The sequence below is a fragment of the Palaemon carinicauda genome, chromosome 13, assembly GCF_036898095.1.
Source record: "Palaemon carinicauda isolate YSFRI2023 chromosome 13, ASM3689809v2, whole genome shotgun sequence".
NCBI classification, from domain to species: Eukaryota; Metazoa; Arthropoda; class Malacostraca; order Decapoda; family Palaemonidae; genus Palaemon; species Palaemon carinicauda.
In genome coordinates, this window is record NC_090737.1 from 17,246,990 (window position 1) to 17,261,989 (window position 15,000).

At 37.6% G+C, this 15,000-nt stretch overlaps 1 protein-coding gene across 1 annotated transcript in view; it reads left to right on the plus strand.

Annotated features, from left to right (window-relative positions):
• LOC137651446 (uncharacterized) overlaps window positions 1-15,000 on the plus strand; it is an 88,924-nt gene that overhangs the window by 58,903 nt on the left and 15,021 nt on the right. The window contains 3 exon segments of the mRNA XM_068384672.1: window positions 6,399-6,613; window positions 7,909-8,012; window positions 12,485-12,586. Of these exon segments, the coding sequence (XP_068240773.1) occupies window positions 6,399-6,613; window positions 7,909-8,012; window positions 12,485-12,586 (421 nt within the window).

Consider the following 15,000-nt stretch of genomic DNA (forward strand, 5'->3'; position numbering starts at 1 on the left):
ATTAAGGAACACTTCTTTATATACAAAACCTCAAGGCAACAGGACATAACATGTTCGAGAGACAGACAATGTTCAGAGCAAAACACCAGACATGAATTTTCATGTTCGTTTTAGTGCGAGGGAAGAGCGAAGATACAAGCATATTATATACAAAAGGAATTATGTACAATTGTGTGACACACGGTTGGTACAGTTGTTTTAAATCTCAAACCTGAAAAAATAAGTCGAAACCTTCGGTTATTTCAATGCGGTTTGCTGAAAACGTCAATTACCCTTCGCCAGAGTTCGATCGCCGAGTGCGCTGCAGGCGTTACTTAATAATGAAAGTAATAAATTATAGTATTAATCATCTTTTCATCTTCCTATTCAGTCTCTTGACTTTTCCTTCAAATTGCAAATCCGAGCGTTGAACGACTTTAGAACTTTCAGACTCAAATCCATAAATCAAATCATGTAGTTTATTATTATTATTATTATTATTATTATTATTATTATTATTATTATTATTATTATTATTATGATGATGATGATGATGATGATGGGTTTATTGAAACGAAAGAAGAGTTTTTTTTGCGAGTCCTAAACTGCTTCGGAAGAAAATCTTCACGGATCTCCGAATGGCTTCCGAAGAAATGGCCGTAGACTTAGCATGGAGTTCTGAATGACCCTAGAACAATATCTCTGAACGGCTTGAGTAGAAAACTTTCCCGGATTTCCAAATGCTTTCAGAAGAAACAGCCGTAGACTTAGCATGGGGTTCGAAATGACTCCAGAACAGATTCTTCCTGGAGATCCCTGAACGGAACCTGAAGAAAATTTTCCGGGATCTTCAAAAGGCTTCAGAAGACATAGCCGTAAACTTAGCATGGAGTTCAAAATGACTCCAGTACAGAATCTTCACGGAACAGTTCTGAACGGCTCCGCCCCGAGATTCAAATGACTTCCGAAGACCTGATCTCCTTTTTTTCAAACTAAGTATGCAACGCAGTGAACATTGTTAATGGCTATTTTTGGAATAGGAAGCTGACTGTGAGAATTGTGTATTACAACTACAGGATCAACAGGAGGCTCTTGGGAACACCTTCATCTACAGATGGTTTTGGCGGTTGCTGCAGAAGTTGTCGAGCTTTGAAGAACATGATATACGTGCCTTGAATGATCCTTTGCTTGGGCTTTTGGAGACTATTGGAACTAATGAAATAAGGACGGAGACAGAATGGTTCAACTGAACGGTGAGCGACCTGTGGTTCTTCAAGAGGATAGTCCCGAAATTCGACATTGAAGAAAGGACATATCCAGATCGTATTGGTAAATATAGTGTTGCTAATCGTTTGCTTTAGCGTGATGACGTATGCAGAGAAAATTTATAGCATCCCTGTCTTTACCTATCGTCCTGATGGACAAAGACACGGATGCCATCGATTTCTCTGAGGAATCTGACGAAATGAAGACACACGGCACTGAAATCTCTCTTGAAATCTATAAGGCAACTGACGAGCTAGGAAATAATACGATGAAATCAGGAAGGAAATTGATGAACTAAGGAAACTGGAAGATGAAATATCTAAGGAAAACAAAAACCTGAAGATCATGAAAAACTAGAACAGACAGAAGAGAAGAGCAACGAAAAGTCTTTAAACGAAGACGTAAAATAGCCTTTAATGCTAGAGGTAAGTCACCCTGAAATAAAGGTGAAAAACCCCTAATACGAGAAATAAGGTACCTCAAAATAGAGGTAAAAACCCGTTAATGATAAAAATAAGGCACCTCAAAATAGAGGTTAAAAAACATCAATGCTAGAAATAAGGCACATAAAAATAAGAGGTAAAAAAGGCCCTAATGCTATAAATAAGGCACCTAAATATAGAGGTCAAAGAAACTGTAATGCTAGAGGTAATGTACCTCAAAATCGAGGTCAAAAAGCCCCTAATGCTATAAATAAGGCACCTAAAAATAGAGGTCAAAGGGCCACTAATGCTACAAGTAATGGAACTAAAAATCGAGGTCAAAAAGCCCCTAATGCTATAGATAAGGCTCCTAAAATAGCGGTCAAAGAGCCTCTAATGCTATAAATAAGGCACCTAAAATAGAGGTCAAAGAGCCTCTAATGCTAAAAGTGAGGCAGTTCAAAACCGAGGTCAAAAAGCTCCTAATGCTATAAATAAGGCACCTAAAAAGAGGTCAAAGAGCCTCTAATGCTAAAAGTAAGGCACCTCAAAATCGAGGTAAAAAAGACCCTAATGCTATAAATAAGGCAAATATAGAGGTCAAAGAGCCTCTAATGCAACAAGTAATGCACCTCAAAATCGAGGTCAAAAAGCACCTAATGCTATATATAAGGCTCCTGAAAATAGAGGTCAAAGAGCCTCTAATGCTATAAGTAATGCACCTCAAAATCGAGGTAAAAAAGCCCCTAATGCTAGAAATAAGGCACCTAAAAAGAGAGGTCAAAGAGCCTCTAATGCTAGAGGTAATGTACCTCAAAATCGAGGTCAAAAAGCCCCTAACGCTAAAAATAAGGCACCTAAAAATAGAGGTCAAAGAGCCACTAATGCTACAAGTAATGCACCTCAAAATCGAGGTAAAAAAGCCCCTAATGCTAGAAATACGGCACATAAAAAGAGAGGTCAAAGAGCCTCTAATGCTTGAGGTAATGTACCTCAAAATCGAGGTCAAAAAGTCCTTAATGCTATAAATAAGGCACCTAAAAATAGAGGTCAAAGATCCTCTAATGCTACAAGTAATGCACCTAAAAATCGAGGTCAAAAAGCCCCTAATGCTAGAAATAACGTACCTAAAAAGAGAAGCCAAAGAGCCTCTAATGCTAGAGGTAATGTACCTCAAAATCGAGGTCAAAACGTCCCTAATGCTAGAAATAAGGCACCTAAAAATAGAGGTCAAAGAGCCTCTAATGCTACAAGTAATGCACCTCAAAATTGAGGTAAAAAAAGCCCCTAATGCTAGAAATAAGGTACCTAAAAAGAGAGGCCAAAAAGCCTCTAATGCTAGAGGTAATGTACCTCAAAATCGAGGTCAAAAAGCACATAATGCTATAAATAATGCACCTAAAAATTGAGGTCAAAGAGCAACTAATGCTGCAAGTAATGGACCTCAAAATATAAATAAAAAAGCCCTTAATGCTATATATAAGGCTCCTGAAAATAGAGGTAAAAAAGCCCCTAATGCTATAAATAAGGCACCAAAAAACAGAGGTCAAAGAGCCTCTAATGCTAGAAGTAATGCACCTCAAAATCGAGGTCAAAAAGCCCCTAATGCTATATAACAGGCTCCTACAAATAGAGGTAAAAAAGCCCCTAATGCTAAATATAAGGCCCCTAAAAATAGAGGTCAAAGAGCCTCTAATGCTTGAAGTAATGCACCTCAAAATCGAGGTCAAAAGCATCAAATGCTATAAATAAGGCACCTAAATATAGAGGTCAAAGAGACTGTAATGCTAGAGGTAATGCACCTCAAAATAGAGGTCAAAAAGCCCCTAATGCTATAAATAAGGCACCTAAAATAGAGGTCAAAGACCCTCTAATGCTAGAAGTAATGCACCTCAAAATCGAGTTCAAAAAGCCCCTAATGCTATATATTAGGCTCCTGAAAATAGAGGTCAAAAAGCCCCTAATGCTATAAATAAGGCACCTAAAAACAGAGGTCAAAGAGCCTCTAATGCTAGATGTAATGCACGTTAAAATTGTACCAACCGTGTGTCACACAATTGTACATAATTCCTTTTGTATATAATATGCTTGTATCTTCGCTCTTCCCTCGCACTCAAACGAACATAAAAATTCATGTCTGCTGTTTTGCTCTGAACATTGTCTGTCTCTCGAACATGTTATGTCCTGTTGCCTTGAGGTTTTGTATATAAAGAAGAGTGTTCCTTAATATATAACTCAGTCGTTTCCAATCTGCCTTTGAGTTCACACCCTTACTCGGCGTCGTCACATTGGTGACCCCGGAGTGACTCGCTCCTCCCGCCTCCCCCACCCTCCCACCTCTCACCGTTACTATGACGCCGTCAACGCATACCTTCTGCAGCAGTACTCGCCGTTGCCAGCCGCCCGTATAGCAACGCCTTTTCAGCTCTCTCAACAACCGTTGGGGGACCAAAGGGCTTCGCTCACCCTCGGGAAAATGACCAGTATCACTCGCCTGCAACCTGCCGCAGACGGCTCTCCTCGTGATGTGAACCCACTTCATGACTTTCAAACCTCCATCAACGCCTCCACTCGTGACGAAGAGGACATCTATTCAACTTCAACCGAAGCTGACGTGAATGGCGTAGGACACGCCTATGAACGCCGTAGGCCTATGAATGCCGTAGGACACGCCTATGAATGCCGTAGGACACACGCCTATGAATGCCGTAGGCCTATGAATGCCGTAGGACACACACGCCTATGAATGCCGTAGGACACACACGCCTATGAATGCCGTAGGACACGCCTATGAATGCCGTAGGACACACACGCCTATGAATGCCGTAGGACACACTCGCCTACCTCGTGACGAGCCGGAGCGGCAACAGCCACCCATCATCCACCACTCGCTCGCACCCAAACCAACGACTTCTACAGCCACTCACTGTTGCTAATCAGCGCAGTTTTTACTACTACCTCTCCAGATTTAGGGCACCTATTTAACATGTTTAGTATGTCATTTTTAGAGGGGGAGCCATGTACCAACCGTGTGTCACACAATTGTACATAATTCCTTTTGTATATAATATGCTTGTATCTTCGCTCTTCCCTCGCACTCAAACGAACATGAAAATTCATGTCTGCTGTTTTGCTCTGAACATTGTCTGTCTCTCGAACATGTTATGTCCTGTTGCCTTGAGGTTTTGTATATAAAGAAGAGTGTTCCTTAATATATAACTCAGTCGTTTCCAATCTGCCTTTGAGTTCACAACCCTTCTCCCTCCTTCGTCACAAAATCGAGGTAAAAAAAAGACTCTTAACACTAGAGATAAGGCACCTTGAAATACAGGTAAAAAAACCTCTAATGCTAGAGATAAGGCACCTAAAATAGAGGTAAAAAAGCACCTAATGCTAGAGATAAGGCACCTTGAAATACAAGTTAAAAAAAACCTCTAATGCTAGAGATAAGGCACCTAAAACAGAGGTAAAAAAGCTCCTAATGTTAGAGACAAGGCACTTCAAAATATAGGTCAAAATGCCACTAATGCTACAGACAAGGCACCTCAAAATAATGTCAAAAAGCCCCTATTGCTAGAGACTAGAGATAAAGCACCTCAAAATCAGAGGTCAAAAAGCCCCTAATGCTAGAGATAAGGCACCTAAAAATAGAGGTCATCATCATCTTATTCAAGAAAATTTTATAGAAATAGGATAGGAAAATTTACATAAAAAGCTATGATAAAATCTTTTGATGAATTAGTTTCGAAATAATATTAGATTACATTTCTTAAAAGAATAAAAAAGTTCTCTCTCTTCATCGTATTTCTTTGAGTGATATCGGTAATTTGCCTCCTCACATTCGAACCATCCTAACGATGTCTCGGTTGTTTAACGTCGGCCACCTTTCAGGGCAACAGGGGCATAATCTCTCCAAGTCAGGTCTGGCCAGGCGACACCGGTTTTGTTGCTGGGAGTACATGACGTCGAGTTTACATTCCCAACTCTCTGGCTGCTACCTCAGTAACTGTCTTCTGTTGTACTAGCTTGGCATTTAATGAGTTCTCCAGTACAATCAGACCCAGCCGTTTTCCTAGATTGCATGGTTAACAATAGTCTTGTATATAGTGAATTTTGTGTTTTATGGTCTGCGTGCTGCTCCTTAATGTCCTATCTGGTTCTTGCTCTAAAAAGGTTGCCCATCCTACCCTTAGGGAATTAATATTTAATCATAAACAATGTAAGGTTGTACGGATTTGTATCTGTAAGTAGTAAATACTTGTGCTTAAGTGATTTTGCCTGCAGATTTGTACACAAATGTACAGGAAGACTTCCTGGGGGAAATTAATAAAATTTGACTTGTAGAAGGTTGTGATAAAATGAGATGGAGAAACTGCAAGCTCCTAACCCTAGGTGAACAAGAGATGGAACAGCATGAACTGCAGATAATTTTTTTCTAATTGTGGCTAGAATATGGTGCCCACAAATATCTTCATTAACGCACAAAGATTGTACAGGAAAAAATAGAATAATAAATATTTGGTCAGATTTTAGTGATAATTCACTAAGATACGAATTAAAAATAATTAGATGATATATAATGAATGTTTATTCTAGTGTGTTTGTTAGTATTGTATAATTTTGCTGTTTCTTTAGAGGAATCATACAATTGATAATGAGTATCTACATGGACTGTATGAGTGAAGCCTTATGCACGAGCTGCCATTGATGATCATATATTTTCTGTTACAGAGCCTGTGCCTGTGATTGCAGCTTCTCCCCCTACTCCTCCCCGTGAAAGAACACCCACACCCCCTCCACCAACGCCTCCCCCTGAAGATGTAGCTTGGCTTCCCTATGACAAGAAAAACAGCGCTTCGCTGCCTGCGGGAACACGCGTCTCTGAGCCGTGTGACTTCTACATCGACTCTGTTAGGTTCCTGCCAGATAATATAAGCCACTGTAAGGTATGGAATTTAACCTCTCATATTTTCTCCTAATCATTTTCGATTGAATTTTCCATTAATTTTCTAATCTGTAATTGCAAAATTCAGTGTACTCGCATCACATACACTCATTAATCAGTTGATATCTATATAAGTTGGAGATAGCATATACTCCCCATCTCATTCTTGCTCATATATGGCTACATTTCCTGTGTGATCTATCTAACTGCAGTCTATGTAATGTTAAACCCAATATAATTTCCTAGCCCACTCTTATCGCTAAGTTTTTATGTTTTTTCTGTAAGATTTCTATTACAAAAACATTCCTTACTCATTCTAATCATGACATGCAATCGGTTACACTCTTAAAAGCCATTCATTTCATTTGCTGGCTTTTCCTTGGTCTCCTTGTTTCTTTGATAAATTCTATAACTTCCAGAAACCTCAAATTCACCCAATACCCTTCCACTCTTTCTTCCTTTATATCTGCTTATCTTATAACATTCACAATTAACAACTTTCCAACATATTCAGTTCATATACCCAGAACTGCGTTTGCTTCCATCAGCTTTTCTCTATTTTGCTGCTAGATTACAGGAACCATGCCCCTTTAACGTTTTTTTCCTCATTTACATCCTCACTCATCAAGTTTTTCTCTCTTGAGTATGTGTTTAAATTCATCTCTAAATTTACAACATACCCAATTATTCTTTTTTATACTCTTTGTTGTTGGTAACGAAATGTATATTTTTATTAACCCGCAAAACTCCATATGCTATCATTTTCTCTTTCAACTACTTTTCAATTCAAACCACCCAGCTCGACCACCCTTTACCGTTCATCAAACTCAAGAAGACACAAACTCAGATATTAAAAGAAACGACTTTTCCCTCTCATTCTTTTCCATGGACACTAATTATCAAAATATATCTCTTCCTACACTGATTCTGTGTATGCTCTCCTATTTTCGTGAGAAATCTTGTTTTTTCTTGTTTTTTCTTTTTTTTTCTATGGCTGTTAACATATTGCAAAGACATATAGATACATAAGTATATGTAATGTTTTACTGTGTATGCTCTCCTATTTTCGTGAGTTTTTTTTTTTTTTTAATTTGTATGGCTGTTAACATATTGCAAAGACATATAGATACATAAGTATATGTAATGTTTCACTGTGTATGCTCTCCTATTTTCGTGAGAATTTTTTTTTTTTTTTTTAATTTGAATTTGTATGGCTGTTAACATATTGCAAAGACATAAAGATAGATAAGTATATGTAATGTTTTGGCAGAAGTATATCCTTTATTTTTCCTGCAGGTTACTGGTAGGATAATCAACATGTATATATCTGAAGATAAGAATGCTCCGGATATCTTGACTTATCCTCTATTTGACAGTCAAACTCGCTGTCCAAAATTCAAGTAAGGAATATCTTTCAATCATGAAATATCTTTTTTGTTATTGTGTTATTACAGAAGTCGAACTTTCGATTGTTTATTATTTCAATGCCATAATTTTGATTGATCATATGGTAATGATAATGGTAATAATAATTATATGTTGATGATATCAATGATAGAAATAATGATAATCTTATGATAGTGACTCACTATCTTAAGCATGTATTGTTGAACAAAATTACTATTTCAGTGACAATGATCTTGTAAGAAAAAATTCATGTTTCTTATGGGTTTTGTTTTACTACTACTGCATTCTGTCAATAATGAATCAAAATTACTACTTCATAATAGGAGGATGATATTTAGTCATTAAATCTTATTCTTTAACGTACAAAAATTAAATCAATTTAAAGGAAAATCTAGATTGAAGTTTAAGAAGTAGTTAAGAAGATCCGAAATTAACACCTATCGAAGAGATTAAGAAACTTCCCTGAATGTTTGAGGAGTGTAGCAGTCCTCGCTTTACCCTGAAGTCTATTAATGATGGCCGCCTCCTGATTCATGATGTCCTGATCACTCTGATAGATATACTAAGCCAACCAACCCAGGACTGTGCCTTACCAGCAAGAGTAAGTGTCCCACCCAATATAAGTACCGCCATCAAGGGCATCACCAGGAGAGCTATCTCCGACTGATCCACCTGAAAAGCCACTTCCTATGAGTTGGACTTTTTGACCAAGTGCTGGGTAATATTAGCTATTATGACTAACAAATGAGGGAGGAGATCAGTAAAATCCTTCACCAGTGGTACAGTATGAATGACCAAGACCCAACAGTGACTATGAAAATAGACATTAGGAGGGTAGAAGTACAGCAACTATCAAGAAAATTGGCCTGCAATGATGGGCATTATCACCATCAATGTTTGTACTGTAGACCCAAAGAAGAAACTAAACTTTGTAGTCTATTATCAACTGCCAAACATGAAGCCTTGCGATGAAGAACAACACTGTCCCTCCTATGTAAGATACCTTGAAAAGGAAGAACGAGAGTTATTGATACAAATACTCAGTTCGGGGAAGCCCCAGCAGGTACACCAAGATAGCCACTATGCAACTCTTTAAAAGATATCCCTTCCATGCCCAGCAAAGTGCTGTTAAAGTGCACTTTTGTAAGGCCCATGATAGAGATGTTACTCAAGCAGACTATCAAGGATCTTAACGATAATACTCCTATTGCTTGAGAAATCTAATCTTAACCTTACAAAGGAACTATTTCTTCTTCCCACCAGTAAATGAAATCAACAAAACTCCACAACTTTGCAAGGAGAAGATTCAGCAATAGAACTGCCTGACAGGTAAGCAGAGTGTAACAGCCAAAAGGAATATTCATAAAGAAATACGTGGAACACCAGCTTGATGCCATAGGCCTCTTGCCATAACTGAGTAATGCTAAGTCACTGACAAATATGAAAGGTCCAGCTCTCCTGATTCAACTGCAATCATTATTAGGTAAAGATACAGCAAGACTGACCGTTTGAATTAAATCTGCCTTGAGCCACCAGAAGATGGAGAGCGATCTGCTATAAACGTCACGAACACCTTGGAGATATTATAACAACTTTTCCTTCTTCTGGATCATGACTTTTGAATTTCTTTAAATCGATTAATTTACACTGTCCTGAACTTCGAACCAAATATCTCAGTACACCAGTTTATTTTCTTTACATTAAAGAAATATTTTATTACTAAATACCCATATCCTATTCTGGAATAGGAATGTTTGTGATTTATTGGCAGAGTAGGAAAATGATTAGAAATATAGAGAAAGTATTCAACATCACCAGTACCACTTAGGCATCATTTTTGTTGTTTATAATGATAACAATTGCTATGGTCACTATTTTTTCTAAAGATCTCACCACCATTTTCACGATATTACTCTACAAGTCATTTCAGACCCAAAGTGGCAAAGTTTTTCAGAAATATCTTCGAGGCTATTAAGCAGACATGGTGTTATAGGAGCTACTCAAACTTATATACTTTAGGAGTTTACTCTTATGATAGTTTGTTGTAGTTAGTAGGAACCAAATATACCTTGGATTAGGCGAGTTACCCTACCCTCTTCAACAGGTCTCTCACTAGGAGGATTAATAATCCTCCAAGGTCTCTCACTAGGAGGAATAATACTCCTCCAAGGTCCCTCACCAGGAGGAATAATACTCCTCCAAGGTCCCTCACTAGGAGGAATAATACTCCTCCAAGGTCTCTCACTAGGAGGAATAATACTCCTCCAAGGTCCCTCACTAGGAGGATTAATACTCCTCCATGGTCCCTCACTAGGAGGAATAATACTCCTCCAAGGTCTCTCACTAGGAGGATTAATACTCCTCCATGGTCCCTCACTAGGAGGATTAATACTCCTCCAAGGTCCCTCACTAGGAGGATTAATACTCCGCCAAGGTCCCTCACTAGGAGGATTAATACTCTTCCATGGTCCCTCACTAGGAGGATTAATACTCCCCCAAGGTCCCTCACTAGAAGGATTAATACTCCTCAAAGGTCCCTCACTAGGAGGAATAATACTCCTCCAAGGTCTCTCACTAGGAGGATTAATACTCCTCCATGGTCCCTCACTAGGAGGATTAATACTCCGCCAAGGTCCCTCACTAGGAGGATTAATACTCTTCCATGGTCCCTCACTAGGAGGATTAATACTCCCCCAAGGTCCCTCACTAGAAGGATTAATACTCCTCCAAGGTCCCTCACTAGGAGGAATAATACTCCTCCAAGGTCCCTCAATAGGAGGATTAATACTCCTCCAAGGTCTCTCACTAGGAGGATTTATACTCCTCAAAGGTCCCTCACTAGGAGGATTTATACTCCTCAAAGGTCCCTCAATAGGAGGATTTATACTCCTCAAAGGTCCCTCACTAGGAGGAATAATACTCCTCCAAGGTCTCTCACTAGGAGGATTAATACTCCCCCAAGGTCCCTCACTAGAAGGATTAATACTCCTCCAAGGTCCCTCACTAGGAGGAATAATACTCCTCCAAGGTCCCTCAATAGGAGGATTAATACTCCTCCAAGGTCTCTCAATAGGAGGATTAATACTCCTCCAAGGTCCCTCACTAGGAGGATTTATACTCCTCAAAGGTCCCTCAATAGGAGGATTTATACTCCTCAAAGGTCCCTCACTAGGAGGAATAATACTCCTCCAAGGTCTCTCACTAGGAGGATTAATACTCCCCCAAGGTCCCTCACTAGAAGGATTAATACTCCTCCAAGGTCCCTCACTAGGAGGAATAATACTCCTCCAAGGTCCCTCAATAGGAGGATTAATACTCCTCCAAGGTCTCTCACTAGGAGGATTAATACTCCTCCAAGGTCTCTCATTAGGAGGATTAATACTTCTCCAAGGTCCCTCACTAGGAGCAATAATACTCCTCCAAGGTCCCTCACTAGGAGGATTAATACTCCTCCAAGGTCCCTCAACAGGGGGATTAATACTCTTAGAAGGTCCCTCACTAGGAGGAATAATACTCCTAGAAGGTTCCTCACTAGGAGGAATAATACTCCTAAAAGGTTCCTCACTAGGAAGATTTATACTCCTAGAAGGTCCATCACTAGGAGGATTAATACTCCTCCAAGGTCCCTCACTAGGAGGATTAATACTCCTAGAAGGTCCCTCACTAGGAGGATTTATACTCCTAGAAGGTCCCTCACTATTAATCCTCCTATGTCCCTCATTACCCCCACCAACAAGCTCCCCTCACATCCCCTTCGCACACCCGTCTACCTACCAACTCTAGGAGTACCAACTATACCCCCTCCCACTTTCTCCCCCCCCCCCCTTCCATTTCTCACATAGAGTAAGTTGCCTAATCCGAGGAGTATTGGTTCTCACTGACTACAACGTGAAATCATAAGAGTAAACTCCTACAGTATAAAAGTTTGACAACTTCAAAAGTTCAAACTTGCAGCAAATGTTTTTATGCTGAACGGACAAACATAAGACTATTTTTATAGTTTCTATATGAAAGACCTGTTTTGATGTTGTTACTGTTCTTACAGTATTTTATTTTAATTGTTTACTACTTTTCATATAGCTTATTTATTTACTTATTTCCTTTCCTCGCTGAGCTATTTTTCCCTGTTGGAGCTCTTAGGCTTATAGCTTCCTGCTTTTCCAACTAGGATTGTAGCTTAGCTACTACTACTACTACTACTACTACTACTACTACTACTACTAATAATAATAATAATAATAATAATAATAATAATTCTAAAGATAATTCAGTTTGCATTTAATACTGTATGTATCCCTAAAGGGCTAAATCCGATGATGTATATACAAATAAAGTACAATCTTTTATCATCCTCCAAATTAATACTTATCGATTCTTATGATCTATATAAATTCCTCCAATTATATCTTATATTTTCACATTTTATGAAAAACATGCGATATATTTCATTGATATTTCTCCCCAGGTATAAAGTGTGTCTGAACAAAAGTAACAACGGAGACCGCCAGTTCCTGAACCCCGAGATGGTCATTATTTTAAGGGTCTACGGTTACGAGAATCATACAAAGTAAGGTCAAGGGTCTGATTCACTTTAGATTAAGTTGTGTGTGTTACAATCAATAATTAACTTTGATTATATATAAAGTTATTTAATAGTCTGATTCTATCGAAATTAGGGTTGTGGTGGCCGATGTGGTAACGTCCATGACTGATGAACGCCAGACTGGAGTTCAAGTTCCGCTCAAACTCGTTAGTTCTTTTGGTCGGTGCAACCTCATCATCCTTGTGAGCTAAGGACGGGGGGGGGGGGGCGTGGGGGGAGCCTATAGGTCTATCTGCTAAGTCATCAACAGCCATTGCCTGGCCCCCACTTGGTTCTAGCTTGGGTGGAGAGGGGGCTTGGGCACTGATCATATGTATATATGGTCAGTCTCTAGTGCATTGTCCTGCTTGATAGGGCAATGTCACCACTGTCCCTTGCCTCTGCTATTCATGAGCGGCCTTTAATCCTTTAAATGATGTCTAGTCTAATCTTATTGATTAAAACTTCAGAAACATGCCGCACTTGATAAAAAAAAAAAAAAAAAAAAACCACCTACGTGGAAAGAGCATGTGAAAATCTATATGAAAAAGTATGGTTTTTATATGAGATTGAACGAGATGGAATTAAATGAGGTTGATGAGTTTTTCCCTCAAATTTTCCATAAGTTTGGAGAGACGTTACATTTCGATAAACTATTAATATAAGTATCTCTTAGCTTTCCCTTCCTTTTTCCTATATTATACATCTGATCTTGCCTCATCTTCCAATATATCTTATTATAATAACTCCCAATTCATTGCACCATGTGTATGTTAGTTCCATATCCCTCTGTTATTTACACCAAGATGTTCTCTTATCTACCTTCACTGTTATATATATATACATATATATATATATATATATATATATATATATATATATATATATATATATATATATAAACGGTAAATATCTGGCAACATTTATTCCAGGATTTTCACCGTTTTAAAAACGGATATATTGACGTGAAAGAGTGATATTACGGTCAACAACCTGTAATAGATAATAACAAATTAAGGTAATATTACGGTCGCCTGTATTTAACTGAAATACGGTTGAAAACAGTATATTTTTACGGAGAATTTCCGATTAAAATTACGGTGTTTTTTTTGTTTGTTTTTTTAATGTATCGTAAGTTTCTACCAAATTCATTTATATTCCAATAACTAATATCTTTTTTTTTTTTTTTTTTTTAAGGTTTCTGTTTATCTCTTGAAATTACCAATTTTCTAAAGAAAATTATATTTTTAACTATACTAACCCGGAACCTTTAATAGAATGTGATTTTGGCTTAAATGGCTGTTAAACTTTTAACAAGATAAACAACGGTTGTCTGATGGGTTGGAGGTTATATATATATATATATATATATATATATATATATATATATATATATATATATATATGTATGTATATATGTGTATATATATACATATACATATATATATATATATATATATATATATACCTTTAAAACTTAGAAATAACACACACACACGCATATATATATATATATGTGTGTGTGTGTGTGTGTGTGTGTGTTACTATAGGAAAGTTTTGAAGGGATATATGTATATATATATATATATATATACATACATATACATATATATACTATACAGTACATACATACATATATATATACAGTACATACATACATATATATATACACATACATATACATATATATACATACATATATATACATATTCATACATATATATATATATATATATATATATATATATATATATATATATATATATACATATTATACATATATAATATATATATATATATAGTATACGGGCAAGTGTGAGGGGATAATGGGAGAGAACATATTGAAATGTAAATGATATTGTTACGGTAAATATTATTCAGAAACAATAATAATATCTATACAAATATCATTAATATGACTGTACTACTTACATTGCCGGAGATGGTTATTGACGAGATTCTGGTATGCAGAGGTAGTTGGCCGAGGTGGGGTAATCTTACAAACAGTCTGTTAAATGATTATTGTTCACAGACACATGATAAGACCGAATACAGCTCTTGTTTTTCGGCATCGTCAGAACATTGGCATTTAACAGCCATGAAGTTTGGATATCCATACTTCCAGTTTTCCAGGAATCATTAAAGATCAAATGGATATTATCCAGGCTAACGACATAAAAAACACTGAGGAACAATCGCAAGGGTATACTACTGTTCGTTCCTTCATAACTTTACCGGCAGATGCTGATGGATAACTTTTGCCAAAGTTAAGCTTGCATTTATCCAAACTTTTCTTCAACTTTCGCTTGTTCCTTGATCTGTCCTGTGAGCCTGATGGCGAAGCTAACATTGGCACACCTTGCGGTTCTTCGTCGGCTATTTTACACACTAAAAACACC